We start from the raw sequence: 16,750 nt of genomic DNA on the forward strand, positions 1-16,750 counted from the left end.
CATAGAATTCTGGTAAACAAGAAGAATCTGGGAAATTGAAAATTGAAATAGAAAATTCTATATATCAATAAAGATCTATAAACGCATCAGTCATTCAGGTGTCATGTCCAAAGAAGATTTAAAAGTATTAACAGTATCTGCAGTACAATACAATAATTCACATCTTGGAGAGCCAAAGATGGATGCCAAGTAGGTGTCAATCGCTGGTAGCATCGTTTAAGGTGGCCATACACATTAAATAAATGTCTGCCGAATCTTACAACTCCGACTCGGCTCTACTCCAATGCTAGGTGTTGAGAATGAACTTTCAGGAAAATTGGATTTCAAGAACAGCAACTTTAACCATTTTCCTATACTACATTGACAGCCAATGGACTTCTGGTAAATATGTAATACCTAACGACCCTTTGGTGATGCTGCAGAGAAATCGAACACTTGCACTTACTTTGCCAAATCGGCGTCCACTTTGTGTTCTGCACATCGTCAGTGGACTATTTCAACAAGAGGGGACTGTCCAAACCAGACAATTTATTCTTTTATTAGGATGACTTAACTTCTATTAGGACAACCCAGTCATCACACTCACTAAAATTCGGGTCTTGTTGTTGGTAAGTTTGCTTATATGTTCCTCCAGACCTTGTCTCTCTTTCTGTAGTTCAGTCATCAGTGCAGACACTTCTTCCTGTAAATTATCACAACAGAATAATGTAGAGTATTAAATGTAATGGAACTGGAAAAAAAATAACAGTGCGAGGAGAGAGTGATATTTTAGACTAGGTTTAAATTGTACACAAATGTTAATATTATTAGGCGGTCAGACCGGTGAAGACACATTGAGACACCCTTGAAGGTACATTCCCACGTAGAGAAAATTCAGTAGACTTACTTCTGCATACTGTCTTGCAGATTATCTCCTGCATTTTACAGTGCCAGCCATTGTGCATAAGATTTTATGAAATTTCAAGCACATGCCGGATAAAAAACTTCTGTAGCATAAATTGACAAGAGTGGAAAGTTTGAGATCTGCAGCATGTCAACATTTAGTTGGGAGGTCAGTGCGGATTTTAAAATATGGTGTTCCACTGTACCTTCCTCGCAATAATATCCATACAGATATCACTGCAGGACTGTCACTGTGCGAGATCTGCAGTAAATACGCTGTGTGAACGCATACTTAAAAGATACATTTCAAACATTCCAGACTAATAGATTAGAGAAGTTTAGTAAATCTATGTTAATGCAAACAAAAACAGCAGTGTTGGCCACGCACATTGGATAACTGAAAAACCATCTAATATACAGTCTATGTGGGCTTCCGATTCTCATGAAACAAAAGAAGGATCAGGCATGCCGGACTTCCTTGTTGCCGTGAGATGCATCAAAACAAATCTATGCTTGCCTGAGTGGGCATATTTATGGTGTGGGCTGGTGGAATGGCTTTCATCCAAGTGAGTAGTCAGCCGTTACCTGTCTTTGGGTTGCATTTACACTGCACGATTTTCGGGAGCATGCATTTCCCAAAAACTGTCGTTTATCAAGCGAAGTGTTCTTTCAGATTGCGTAAACAGGATATGTGCTACTGAGAACAATCTATAACCAATCACTCTGTGCACGATAGAAGCACGGGCGGCCTATTTAGACGGGCTATTAAATAATCGCCGAAAGGCAAACCTTTAGCCAGTCGGTGGTTATTGTCCGTAGCGCACCATGTAGTGTAAACCTAGCTCGAGGGTATGACCAGATTTAATGACAGGGCGTTCAGAGAGAAGAGAAATAAAAATGGATCACCTTCACTCATCCTTATTCCTATTGTCATGGTTAGGACATGGTTAAAGTCCTGTTCTCACAGGGTTAACTTTTGCCGGCCTCTCTGTGGATCTGGGAGGGGTATTTATACTCACTCCAGACTAGGATTCCTTGTCAGCTATGCTGTTATTCTGGCTGTGTGACTGACCCCCTGGTGTGCTTGTATATTGCATTGCTTGTTTGATTACCGTGTATGACCCGGCCTGTCCCCTCACTCAGTTCTCTGTCTCACGCATTGGTATTATTGTCTTCTCCGGTTCTGACCTCCTGGCTTGGCTATTGTTACTCCGTTACAGTTTGTCCCTATTGTACAGTCCATTGCTGATCTATTGCTACGTCCTGACTATTCGCTCTGTCTAACCCTTTGGCAATGTATTGCTATCTCGTGCTTTGACCCGGCTTGATCTGGTTTACGTCCCTGTCTATGCCCCTTGGTAACATTGTCCCGTAGTTACCTTTCTAGGAGTTTCCCTGCAGCTCCTAGCTCTGTGGAGCTTAGGCCACACCCCCAGCAGTCACGTGCTTCAGGTCCTGATAGTCTGAAGCACGCATCGTCACCGCTGCTGCCCCTCTCCACAGGTATCTTTGAGCACTGTTTTTGTACTCAGGACACGCACACTGGCTCAGTGAGCAAGTGCAGTGCGGTGTTCCTGACACCTATTTTGTCACAGAAGGCTGGAGATTCCTTCCACCTCTTTTCTTCTATTTAAATGTAGATTGATGTGATCTTTTTGATGGTTCTTTTATCTTTAGTTTGCTAATATTGAAGTTGCTGTAGACTAATTACTTATAGCAAAAGGTATTCAAATCAACCAATCTATCAAGTGCATACAGGATATCCTTGGTTGTGAAAATATTTGTGTGGGTGGACCAAAAACATCAGCCTATTTTAGGAGAACATGGGAGAACTGAGTCTAGCAGAAGATTTTCCAGAATGAAACCTTTTTATCTTCAGGCCATATAGATTGATTCGAGATATGGGTTGAAATTGGGAGTTAAGGGAAGCGGTCATGTAAAAACACTATTTGCATACATGGGGTTAATATGCAGGTCAATAGAGTTCTGACACCAAAAGCCCGGCTGCTGGGAGGAAATTAACTTTATTCTTCTGGCAGCCTCAGGCTTTTAGTTAAAGAGTAACAGCTTCAGACATCGCTCATTACATAGTGAGAGACATACAGCTGGCTGTGGAGTGTGCCAATGATGAGTCTACTGTCAGTCAGTGCCGGAATGTGGTTACAACTGCCGCTCGCTATGTACTGAGCCATGACTGAAGACGGGCGGCTCTGCCTCCGTGACTGAAAGACAGAGGCTCCCTCTCCCTTCAGATTGGCACCACTGCAATGCCATCGAGAGGGTCTGATTGTTGCCATGGTCAACATCCATGTCAGCCAGCTATGGCAATCCTGTTAGACCATGCTGAGAGCTGGTGCATTGCAATGCCTTAATCTAGCGATCAAACTAATAAAAGTTAATTCCCCACAGAGGGACCAAGTAAAATTTAAAATAATTTTTTTTGAAAAATAATGTAAAAATATTTTTTAAAAACTAACCAATAAATAAATATACCTATGTAAAAAAAATACAAATATTTGAAAACAAGAAAGTGGAATAAAACACAATCAAAAAGTCAATTGTAAATAAAACATGTCTAGCCGAAAACGTAATCTTGTCCCGCAAAAACCAAGGCACAATACAGCTCCATCAGCGGGGAAATAAAAAAGTTATAGCTTTCCAAATATAGCGATGTAAAAACAATTCTTTTGTCTTTAACATTTTTTTTTACTGTTTAAAAGCTGAAAAACATAAAAAAATCCTATGTATGTGGTATCGCTGTAATCCTACTGACCCGAAGAATAAAGCTGCCTTGTCATATTAAAAATGTTAATAAATTTATAAAATTTTAAAAAAATTATTTATTTTCATAAATAAAATACAAAAAATATCGGCCTAAATTTACCAAAAATGAGTTGAAAAAAAACAGTCTTAGAATCTTTGGGATACATTGAAGCGTTCCAGCGTCATTATCACATAAAGTCTGGTCAGAAGGGTGAAAATGGACTCGAGAGTGAACTTCTTGTAAAGTCTTTTGAAATTTCATGAGATTTCAATATTATTAAAACGTTAGGAAAAAAAAAGCACCATATGTATTTATAGTATGTATGTATGTAGTATGTATTTACAGCACCTTTATCACATTGCTAGGGATCCTATGACCCCCAAAAATTGGACACTGGATTCCCCTGTTTGAATGAAGCAATGGTTCCGCACGTGCACAGCTCCATTTATTATTGTGTGAGTGTCTGTCAGTCCCATTGACAATGAATGGGGGATAACATGCAGGATCATCAGTTTATTCAAACAGTCGCCAGACCCCTCTCCCTAGTGATTGTGGGGTTCTCAGCAAAGCAACCCCCAGCAATGACTGTGTATATGTCACAAGTTATTAAGACAGGCCAACCCCTTTAAATATATATTACTAGGTGTAAGAAGTCATAAGATGTCACATTTACCTTCATTCTGCTATACACACTGGTAAGTGGTTTGATTGGGTGTTGACGGTGGTCCCCAATAGTTCCACAAAGGCCACAGATGACTTCTTGGTCTTGTTCGCAGTATAAGCACAGAGGGTTATTATGATGGGGACATGTCTCTGTTACTGCTTGGTCTTCACTCAGTATTTTCAATGTCTCAATAAGATGCTTTAGTGTAACATTAGGGGGAGAGGAGCTGTAATCCACTTCTTGCCGACACACAGGACACAAGAGTTGGGTGTGCGGGTCCTTCATCAGTCCCCATAGACAGTCTTTGCAGTAGGAGTGACCACACTGCAACATGACAGGATCCTTAAATATCTCAAGGCAGATTGGACATGTCAACTGGTTTTCCAGTACAGGGAGCCTTATATTACAAGCCATTCTTCTTAATAAATACCTGTTGGAGATCATCACCATCACAAACAGCATTTTTATTTTCCAAAAGTAATTATGAAATGGTACAATTAATAGAAATTTAGGGCTAGGTGCAAAATCCCATAAATAATTTGCGGTGTATATCAGCCTCGAATGCTCGGTTTGGGGCCTCCATCCAAGACTCCATCAGATTTGATGGGAGTAATAAGTCATTGCTCATCAAACAGTGAACCCTACAGTGTAAGCCAGGGGTGATGCTCAGCAGTCCTGGGCATTGCTTGTACAAGGCTCAATTGCATCTGAAGTGAATAATTCTATTGCAGATTTTATCTGTAAATTCATGATATATTCCCATATAACTAGAACCATGATTCACAATTAATTTACTATATATACACATTTTACACACAAACATGGAAATAGATTGGTTTGATGAATAAATTGGTATTGAAGAGGCAGCAGTTAATGAAGTTTTCTACTAGTATCAGATCAGTGAGGGTCTGATAGCTGGGACAATGTACGGAGCGGAACACCACAGCTTTGTAGAATGGTTAGTGGCTGCTCCTGGTACCACAAATCTACACAAATAACTAGGTACCGTTCTGCAGTACCCGGTAGCTGCAACTACACAGACCACAGAGCTGTGGTCTTCCCCTGTGTACCCTGCTTATATCCAGTGGAGTTGGTGTCAGCTATAAAGAATATACCTATAAAATTACGGTATGTAAGACATTTGGATAAAATAACTGCCTATGTAGTTGGCTGAGCATTTATCCCAGTTGTCCCACAAGGTTTTTTTTGTTGTTTCCTGAACATTTTTTTTAATCTTTTAGCCACAAACATTTTTTTAGCGGTTTCCCAGCTCCTTTGTATCGTCCTCTCGACAGGCTTTTTTTTTTTTTTTTTTATAAACTCAGTTCAAAGATGAGCAAAGGGCTAGCAGTTTTTCAAGCAAAAATGTTAAGAAAACGCTAAAAAATAGACATATGGGCGTCTTACTGAAGTAATTTCAGCCTTTCTAGTGCCATGCAGGGCTGTGGAGTCAGAGTCGGAGCCCATTTTGGTGGAGTCGGTGTCATGGAAATTGAGGAGTCAGAGGTTTGGCTTAACCACTCTACAGCCCTACCAGGGCTGTGGAGTCGGAGCCCATTTTGGTGCAGTCTGTGTCATGGAATTTGAGGAGTCGGAGTTGGAGTCGGAGGTTTGGCTTACCAGTGACTCCACAGCCCTGGTGCCATGTTTTGTAAAGTATAGAGCATCTTGAGAGTAGGAAATGCCAGAAAAATGGTCTAAATTTTTTAACTGGTTGGCATCTTTGGAAACCTAAAGTGATTAAAATACACTAAAAAGACTGGACATATGAACAGCAAGTAATTTTTAAATTCTATTTCATGAAAACTTTGGACTGAAAGCCATACCCTAAGGCTACGTTCCCGCTATGAGAATTTGGTGAGTTTTCTGCACTTATTAGCTTGGTTATGTGCTTTTTTTCATTGTGTTTTTATTCCTATGGTTTTGACTCATTTTAGTATGTCACGTTTTTCATAAAGCTGCTATTTTTTTTATTTTCTGGTATTTGGCTTTGACAAACCTTTATTGATACAGTCATAAGTGGTTTATATATATTTTCTACTTGTGGAATTTTTGCATCCAATTACCAGGAAAATTTGCACATACATCTCAGTGTTTCCACAAGAGAAACTGACGTGTTGCAGATTTTAGACATGCAGCACAGCTCGGCTTACGCAGCATAAGAAAAATACAGTGGGTGCAAGATTTCCAGAAATCCCATCCACTTTGTTGATACTGTAACATACTGTGTTTTTTGGCTCTACAAAAACGTGCAGCGTCAAAAACTCACCAAAAACTCATTGTGGGAATCTTAAATCTGCGTTTAAGTAGCAATAAATCCTATCTGTTCTTTAATGAAAACCAGTCACATGAAAAAAAAAAAATCGCTACTAACCTGCAGATATATAAAATAGACTTCTAAAAGGCGCAAATAAAATAATGAATTGGAGGCAAACAAAAAAAGGTGCACAAAACAACACAAAAAACATGTGCTGGGGCCATTGGCTTTATCTAATGGACTGAAACACGATATGTTACTTCCAAAAAATGATAATAATGTTCAACATATATGTCTACCAGGGATACTTAAAAGGTACCTGACACACTGAAAATGCAATCCTATCTGCAGGTAGCATGTTATAGAGCTGAGCTGACTGTCATATAGTTTGATGAGAAAAAAATTCCGTAAACCTTGAGTTTTAACCCCATTCTGCCATGTGACGTACTATCCCGTCCATGTGCCCTGGGACTTAATTCCCAGGGACGGGATAGTACGTCACAGCGATCACAGAGTGAGCGCCGCTGATCGCGGCCGGGTGTCAGCTCATTATCACAGCTGACACCCGGCACTATGTGTCAGGGGCGGTCACGGACCGCCCCCGACACGTTAACCCCTTGCACACCGCGATCAAACACGATCGCGGTGTACCGGGGGTTAAAGGGAAGCATCGGCAGGGAGGGGGCTCCCTCCGTGCTTCCCTAAGCCCCCCACAGCAGCGCAATGTGCAGCGCTGCTGCGGGGGGCTCCTTCCCTGCAGGTCCCAAGATCCAAGATGGCGACGGGGACCGTCGGGGGCCTGCAGGGAGTTGGCTTCCTCAGTACCTGCAAAGCGCACGCATGAGGAAGTCTGCTTCAATGCCTGTGACAGATTGCTGATCCCGATCTGTGATGTGACAGATCAGCGATTTGTCACATGACAATTATGTTACCCCTGGGACAATGTAATAAAGTTAAAAAAAAAAGTGTAAAAATAATTTTAACAAAATCGCTGAATTAAAAAAAAAAAATATTCCCTAATAAATTCATTTCTTGGAAATAAAAAAAAAACAATAAAAGTACACATATTTGGTATCGCCGCATCCGTAACGACCCGCCCTATAAACCGTCCCATTAACCCCTTTAGCAAACCCCTTAAAAAATAAAATTAAAAAACGAAGCAAAAAATAATGATTTATTATCATACCGCCGAACAAAAAGTGCAATAACGCGCGATTAAAAAGACGCATATAAATATCCATGGTACCGCTGAAAACGTCATCTTGTCCCGCAAAAAACGAGCCGCCATACAGCATCATCAGCGAAAAAATAAAACAGTTATAGCTCGCAGAATAAAGCGATGCAAAAATAATTATTTTTCATATTAAATTGTTTTCATTGCATAAAAGCGCCAAAACATAAAAAAAAGACATAAATGAGGTACCACTGTAACCGTACTGACGTGAAGAATAGAACCGCCTTATCAATTTTACCGCACGCGGAACGGTGTAAACGCACCCCCCAAAAGAAATTCATGAAACGCTGGTTTTTGTTCATTCTGCGTCCCGAAAATCGGAATAAAAAGCGATCAAAAATGTCACGTGCCCGAAAATGATACCAATAAAAACGTCAACTCGTCCCTCAAAAAATAAGACCTCACATGACTCAGTGGGTCAAAATATGGAAAAATTATAGCTCTCAATATGTGGTGATGCAAAAACTATTTTTACAATAAAAAGCGTCTTTTTGCGTATGACAGCTGCCAAATATAAAAACCGCCATAAATAGTAAATCAAACCCCCCATTATCACCCCCTTAGTTAGGGAAAAATAATAAAATTAAAAAAATGTATTTATTTCCATTTTCCCATTAGGGTTAGGGGTGTGTTGGGGTTAGGGTTGGAATTAGAATTGGGGGTTTCCACTGTTTGGGCACATCAGGTGCTCTCCAAATGCAACATGGCGTCTGATCTCAATTCCAGCCAATTCTGCGTTGAAAAACTCAAATGGTGCTCCTTCCCTCCCAAGCTCTGCCATGTGCCCAAACAGTGTTTTACCCCCACATATGGGGTATCAGCCTACTCAGGCCAGATTTCAAAACAACTTTTGGGGTCCAATTTCTCCTGTTGGGGCAAATATCATTTTTGTGGAAAAAAATATGATTTTTTTATTTTCACGCCTGGGCGTTATAAACTTCTGTGAAGCACTTGGGGGTTCAAAGTGCTCACCACACATCTAAATAAGTTCCGTGGGGGGTCTAGTTTCCAAAATGGGGTCACTTGTGGGGAGTTTCAATAGTTTAGGCACATCAGAGGCTCTGCAAACGCACATGACACCCGCAGACCATTCCATCAAAGTCTGCATTCCAAAACGTCACTATTTCCCTTCCGAGCCCCGATGTGTGCCCATACAGTAGTTTTCTTCCACATATGAAGTATCAGCGTACTCAGGACAAATTGGACAACAACTTTTGGGGTCCAATTTCTCTTGGTACCCTTGAGAAAATAAAAAAATTGGGGACTAAGTGATCATGTTTGTGGAAAAAATAAGATTTTTTTATTTTCACGCCCGGGCATTATAAACTTCTGTGAAGCCCTTGGGGGTTCAAAGTGCTCACCACACATCTAGATAAGTTCCTTAGGGGGTCTAGTTTCCAAAATGGTGTCATTTGTGGGGAGTTTCCACTGTTTTGGTACATCAGGGGCTTTCCAAAAGTGACATGGTGTCCGATCTCAATTCCAGCCAAAAAAGTCAAATGGCGCTGCTTCCCTTCCGAGCTCTGCCATGCACCCAAATAGTCGTTTACACCCACATATGGGGTATCAGCGCACTCAGAACAAATTGCACAATAACTTTTAGGATCCTGTTACCCTTGGGAAAATAAAAATTGGGGGTGAAAAGATCATTTTTGTGGAAAAGATATGATTTTTTAATTGTACCGCTGTACGCTATAAACTTTTGTGAAGCCCTTGTGGGTTCAAAGTTCTCACCACATATCTAGATAAATTCCTTGGGGGGTCTAGTATCCAAAATGGGGGTCACTTGTGGAGGGTTTCCACTGTTTAGGTACATCAGGGGCTTTCCAAACGTGACATGGCGTCCGATCTGAATTCCAGCCAATTTTGCATTGAAAAAGTCAAACGGCGCTCCTTCCCTTCTGAGCTCTGCCATGCGCTGAAACAGTGGTTCCCCCCACACATCAGGTATCAGCGTACTCAGGACAAATTGCACAATAACTTTTGCAGTCCAATTTCTCCTTTTACCCTTGATAAAATGAAAAAAATTGAACCTGAAGTATTTTTTTTGTGAAAAAAAGTTAAAAGTTCATTTTTTTTAAATATTCAAAAAATTCCTGTGAAGCACCTGAAGGGTTAATAAACTTCTTGAATGTGGTTTTGAGCACCTTAAGGGGTGCAGTTTTTAGAATGGTGTCACTGTTGGGTATTATCTATCACTGTTTAGGGGCCATTCATCCGTATTACGCATGTAAAATACTGACCGTATTTTGCGTTGGTTAGTGTGACCCCGGCCAAAATCTTATACTCACCTCCCGTAGCGGCGTTGTATCAGTGGTGTCAGCACCCGCGGTGCTGGGACTCTTGTGTGGTTGTGACATGTGACCCCGGCAGCCAACCATCGCTGGCGTCGCTGTCCCCGCCTTTTGTCGAATTGCACGTAAAGAGGAAGTCCGGGGCTACAGCTGATCTCACTTCCTCTTCAATTCGACAGGAGGTGGAGACAGGGACGTCAGAGCTGATTGGGCGCTAGGCTCAGTGACACAAGAGCCGCAATAAAGTCGCGGGGAGAGTGCTGACACAGTGGGAATGACGTCGGCACTGGAGGTGTGTATAAGCTTCATTATTTTATGAGGTCCAAGCGAGGGCTATGAGAAGGGGTTGTCCAAGTAGTGGACAACTTCTTTAATGCACCATCAAACTGGAAGGCAGAAGTGATAGACTTAACCAAGACAAATGCACAAGTTATGCCCATTGGGTTTTCTATTATCCCCAGTGTACGCTATATAAAGAGTAGATCTACTCTTTAGGAAAAACTGGTCACATTTATGATAAACACAAGAAATGTTTATGAAGTACCTCCAGATTGATCCCAAATCAGAAAAAACATACCTGCTCTTGGGTCAGCGAGCAGCCAGCGTGGTCCTTGGGAATGTATGTACCTGTGTGTAACGGCTCCACTGCCTCCTTATCTAGCAGTCACGGGAGGTGGGTGCTGCTGGTTCATAAGCTAATATTGGAGGGGTGATACTGCGTGGAGCGAAAAGATTAACCCTGCCGATATTAACCCTATCATAGGGGACAAGTGAAAAGAAACTGCTTTTGGAAGAAAGAAGTTACGTTTTTCTTAGCCTGTGAAACCCAATTAATGGGAAATGTTCTTAAAATTGGGTTCACCATCTTAATTACTTGGACTTCCTACTAAGTAATTGTTGAATTTACTCATAACACTGGAAAGAAGTTATTCTAGTAGAAGTTGGATGTCCTTTTTCCAAATTATAAAAATATCAAAGATCAATTCATAGATTTTACTTGGGATCTATCTATACCCAGCACGGTATATACTGTGTACCTATAAGGCTATGTGCACACAGAGTGTTTTGTTTTGAGACAGTCAACAACAAGTTCTTGCCGCATTTATTTGTCCTGAAACGTTTTGTCATCAGTCTTTTGCTAACGTTTCCTGTAAACTTTTTGTAAATGTTTATTTAACCCCTTAACATCCAGGGGTATTTTTGGTTTTGCATTTTTATTTTTCCCTCTCCTTCTTCCCAAAGCCATAACGTTTGTATCTTTCTGTCAATATGGCCATTTGAGGGCTTGTTTTTTGCAGGACGAGTTGTACTTTTGAACGACACCATTGGTTTTACCATGTATTGTACTAGAAAACAGGAAAAAAATTCCAAGTGCGGTGAAATTGCAAAAAAAAGTGCAATCCCACACTTGTTTTTCGCTTGGCATTTTTGCTAGGTTCACTAAATGCTAAAAGTAACCTGCCATTATGATTCTCCAGGTCATTACGAGTTCATAGACACTAAACATGTCTAGGTTCTTTTTTATCTAAGTGTTGAAAAAAATTCCAATGTTTGTTAAAAAAAAAAATAAATGGCGACATCTTCCGAGACGTGTAGCGTCTCCAATTTTCGTGATCTAGGGTCGGGTGAGGGCTTATTTTTAGCGCACCGAGCTGACGTTTTTAATGATACCACATTTGTGCAGATATGTTCTTTTGATCGCCTGTTATTGCATTTTAATGCAATGCCACAGCGACCAAAAAAACGTAATTCTAGCGTTTTGATTTTTTTTCTCGCTACGCCGTTTAGCGATCGAGTTAATCCTTTTTTGTATTGATATATCGGGCGATTCTGAATGCGGTGATACCTAATATGTGAATGCGTGATTTTTTAAAATAGTTTTATTTTGAATGGGGCGAAAGGGGGTGATTTAAACTTTTATTTTTTTAAATTTTTTTCATATTTTTTAAAACATTTGTTTTTAATTTTGGCATGCTTCAATAGCCTCCATGGGAGACTAGAAGCATCCCATACTTGATTGGCTCTGCTACTCTGCTACATATGGGCGATGAGCAGATCGCCCATATGTAGCAGAAATACAGCATTGCTATGAGCGCCGACCACCGGGTGGCGCTCATAGCAATGCGGCATTATGTTAACGCATCGCTGACCCCTGATCACGTGACGGGGTCGGCGATGCACGTATTTCTGGCCCAGGGGCCGGAAGCGCCGGTTTAATGACGCTGTCAGCGTTTGACAGCAGCATTTAACTAGTTAATAGGTGCACGTGGATCACGATTTCACCTGCGCCTATTGCAGGCACATGTCAGCTGTTAAAAACAGCTGACATGTCCTGACTTTGATGCAGGCTCAATATTTGGGGTCTTTTTTTGCGAGGGGGTTTATCATGTTTTTTTATATCCATTAAGGCCTCTTTCACACATCAGGTTTTCGCCGTCAGGCGCGATCCGGCGCTTTTGACAAAAAACGGATCCGGCGAAATGCAATGCCGGATCCGGTTTCCCCACCATTGACTTGCATTAGAGCCGGATCGAGCCGGATGGCCATGCGTTTCATCCGGTTTTCGCCGGATCCGGCAATGTGTCGCGATCCGGCGTCTGGAAAAAACGGCTACTGTAACGTTTTTTGTCTCCGGCGAAAAAGCCGGACACGCCGGATCCGGCGTGTCCGGCTTTTTCACACAATGAAAGCCTATGAGCGCCGCAATGCGCCGGATCCGGTGACAGCCGGATTCGGTGGCCGGATCCGTTTTTTTTGGTCTGAGCATGCTCAGTAGCTCTGCCCACAAGACTTTTAGAATCATAGAATCATAGAATCGTAGAGTTGGAAGGGACCTCCTGGGCCATCTGGTCCAACCCCCTGCTCAAAGCAGGATTCGCTAAATCATCCCAGTCAGATGTCTGTCCAGCCTCTGTTTGAAGACTTCCATTGAAGGAGAACTCACCACTTCTCGTGGCAGCCTGTTCCACTCATTGATCACTCTAACTGTCAAAAAGTTTTTTCTAATATCTAATCTGTGTCTCCTCCCATTCAGTTTCATCCCATTGCTTCTAGTCTTTCCTTGTGCAAATGAGAATAAAATTGATCCTTCTACAATGTGACAGCCCTTGAGATATTTGTAGACAGCTATTAAGTCTCCTCTCAGTCTTCTCTTTTGCAAACTAAACATTCCCAAATCCTGCAACCTTTCCTCATAAGACAGGGTTTGCAGACCGGTCACCATTCTGGTCGCTCTTTTCTGAACTTGCTCCAGTTTGTTGATGTCTTTTTTAAAATGTGGTGCCCAAAACTGGACACAATATTCCAGATGAGGTCTGACCAAAGAGGAGTAGAGGGAAATAATGACTTCACGTGATCTAGACTGTATGCTTCTGTTAATACATCCTAGAATTGCATTTGCCTTTTTTGCTGCTGCATCACACTGTTGACTCATATTCAGTTTGTGATCTATTAGTATACCCAAGTCTTTTTCACATGTGCTGTCACTTAGCCCTATTCCTCCCATTCTATATATGCTTTTTTCATTTTTATTGCCCAGATGTAGTACTTTGCATTTCTCCCTGTTAAAAACCATTCTGTTAGTTGCTGCCCACTTCTCCAGTTTATTTAAATCTTTTTGAATCCTCTCTCTCTCTTCTCTAGTATTAGCTATCCCTCCTAGCTTTGTGTCATCAGCAAATTTAATCAGTTTACCCTCAATTCCTTCATCTAAATCGTTGATAAAGATGTTGAACAATACAGGGCCCAGGACAGAGCCCTGTGGTACCCCACTTGAGACATTCTTCCAACTGGATGTGCAGCCATTTACGACCACTCTTTGGGTCCGATCACTAAGCCAGTTATGAATCCACCTAACAGTTGCCTTGTCCATTCCATACTTAGTCATTTTTTCAATAAGGATTGTATGAGAGACTTTGTCAAATGCTTTGCTGAAGTCAAGATATACTATATCTACAGCATTTCCCTGATCCACCCAATCAGTGATTCCGTCATAGAAGGAAATTAAGTTAGTCTGACATGACTTATTAGTTACAAACCCATGCTGACTCTGTTTAATCACTTCATTCTTATCCAGGTATTGACATACATGTTGTTTAATAATTTGTTCAAAGATCTTTCCTGGTATAGAAGTCAGACTCACCGGCCTATAGTTGCCTGGGTCCACCTTCTTCCCCTTTTTGAAGATAGGAACAACATTTGCTCTTCTCCAGTCTTCTGGCACTTCTCCTGTTCTCCAAGAATTTTCAAAGATTATGGAGAGGGGTTCAAAAATTTCTTCTGCTATCTCCTTCAGTACTCTGGGGTGTAATTCATCTGGACCTGGAGACTTGAATTCATTTAGGTTAGCTAAGTGTTTCCTCACTATCTTTCTGTTTATAGATATCCTGGATTCTTCTATTCCCTTAATAGGACAGTGAATAACAGTTGATGTTACATTTCCTTTCTGAGAGAAAACAGATGCAAAATAGGAATTTAAAAGTTCAGCCTTCTCAACATCCTGTCTTACCATTTCATCATTTTCATCCTGTAAAAACCCTATAGCATCTTTGACTTTTCTTTTACTTTTGACATATCCCCAAAATCCTTTATTATTGCTTTTGACATCTCTTGCAAGCCTCAATTCATTTTCAGCTTTGGATAATCTGATTTGTGCCCTGCAGGTTCTGCAGACAGCATTATATTCTTCTTTAGATATGCCTCCCTCTTTCCATTTTATAAACATTTTTTTCTTCCTTTTTAGCATGTGCTTAAGTTCTGTGTTCATCCATCCTGGTTTCTTTAAATGCTTCCTATTCTTCCCTCTTTTCGGAATTGTTAACAACTGTGCTTTGAGAATTTCATTTTTCAAGATTTCCCATCCTTCCTGGACATTTTTGTCTTTAAGGATATCCAGCCATTGGATCCCTCCAATTCTCTTTCTGAATCCCTTAAAATCTGCCTTTCTGAAATCTAACCTTGACGTCTGAGTCTTCACAGGTCTTCCGCCTCTAGTTATCCAAAATTCTAAAATAGCATGGTCGCTACCTCCTAGGGTCCCAGCCACTTTTACCTCCTCAACCATTTCCTCCCTGTTTATAAGGATTAGATCCAAGGTAGCAGTTCCCCTTGTTTTCTCCCTTTCCTTTTGGAAGATAAAGTTGTCAGCAAGAGAGGATAAGAATTTCCTTGACCTGTTAGTTTTGCCTGAGAGAGATTCCCAACAAATGTCTGGATAGTTGAAATCTCCCATGACAACTATGTCATATTTTTTGGAGAACTTGGCCATTTGATGCATAAAGAGTTCATCCATATCTTCAGCTTGCACAGGCGGCCTGTAGTAAATGCCTACAATGGTGTCCTTTCCATTGTTCTGTCCTTGTATTCTTACCCAAACAGTTTCCACAGAACTCCCAGTCTCTGAAGCTTCAATCTCTGTGCAGATATACGCGTTTCTAACATACAATGTGACACCCCCTCCTCGTTTATCAAGTCTGTTTCTTGCAAATAAGTTGTATCCTTCTAGTCTTGTATTCCAATCATGTGTATTGTCCCACCAAGTTTCAGTGATTCCAATGACATCATATTTCTTTTCCTGTGTTAGTAGTTCCAATTCTCCTTGTTTGTTGCCCATGCTTTGTGCATTAGTATAGAAACATTTTAGTTTGTGATTGGTTTCTCTTTCTCCAATATTTTTATTAATTTGATTATTTCGTCTTTGTTCTTGCTTTCCAGTTCTAATAGCAGAGTTCTCAATAGCATTTGTCAGGTGTATGGCTTTTTCTGGTCTTTTGCTTCCCTTCCCATGTTGTTCTAGTTTAAAGCTCTCCTTACAAGTGTAGCAAGGTGACTTCCAAATACATGCTTTCCAGTCTTCGTAAGGTGCACCCCATCTCTAGCAAGTAGTCCATCGTATAAGTAGTTCACTCCGTGATCCAGAAATCCAAATCGTTGCTGACGGCACCATCGACGTAGCCAGTTGTTTACCTGCAGAATCTTATTCCACCTCCTTGTTCCATGGCCATCCACTGGGAGGATGGAAAAGAAGACCACCGGCGCTCCCAGTTCTTTCACTTGCCTAAGTCTTCAAAGTCTCTGCAGATGGTTTCCAGGTCGTTTCTTGCGGTGTCATTTGTCCCCACATGTAGTAGCATGTATAGCATATATAAAAGCAAGACAGTGGGACCCTCTGCCACACCCAACATGCCACCCAAGCCAAGAACCAGGAGCAGGAGACATCTGCAGCAGCACCATCAGCACCACCACCACGCCAAATGGAGCAGCAAATGGAACATGCTGAGGAGGGGAGTCCAGCAGCAGATGAGAGACGGTAATTATCAAATCCCCCATTCCTCCAAACTAGGGCCATGGAATATCAAGATATTCATTGCCCCTTTGTTTCTCTTTATTCAACAGCCGCCCAAGAGATGCAGCAGCAGCAGCAGCAATGGCAGCACTGGCAGCAGCAACACCACCCACAGCCATGGAGTCTGGCCAGCAGGAAGACAGCACATCTTCTTCTGGGAGCCCTCCCTCGCATCGTCAGCGTTTGACGTTAAGTTTTTATTTCCAAAATCCATCATCTCTGTAATATATGTCTATTCATTGCCTTTTATTTCAAAACAGGAATCACAAGATGAAGAGGAGCTCCCAGAAGAAGAAGGAAGGGGTGGACAGA

At 41.3% G+C, this 16,750-nt stretch overlaps 1 protein-coding gene across 1 annotated transcript in view; it reads right to left on the bottom strand.

Annotated features, from left to right (window-relative positions):
* TRIM50 (tripartite motif containing 50) overlaps positions 1-4,736 on the bottom strand; it is a 41,092-nt gene extending 36,356 nt beyond the window's left edge. The window contains exons 1-2 of the mRNA XM_073565745.1: positions 4,320-4,736; positions 587-682 (exon numbers count right to left, since the gene is read on the bottom strand). Coding sequence (XP_073421846.1) covers positions 587-682; positions 4,320-4,724 — 501 coding nt within the window. The 5' untranslated portion in view covers positions 4,725-4,736. The remainder of the gene's footprint in view (positions 1-586; positions 683-4,319) is intronic.
* Between the last annotated feature and the right edge of the window lie 12,014 nt (positions 4,737-16,750).

This window comes from Dendrobates tinctorius, unplaced genomic scaffold (assembly GCF_039654945.1).
Source record: "Dendrobates tinctorius isolate UK_male_01 unplaced genomic scaffold, ASM3965494v1 ptg000016l, whole genome shotgun sequence".
NCBI lineage: Eukaryota > Metazoa > Chordata > Amphibia > Anura > Dendrobatidae > Dendrobates > Dendrobates tinctorius.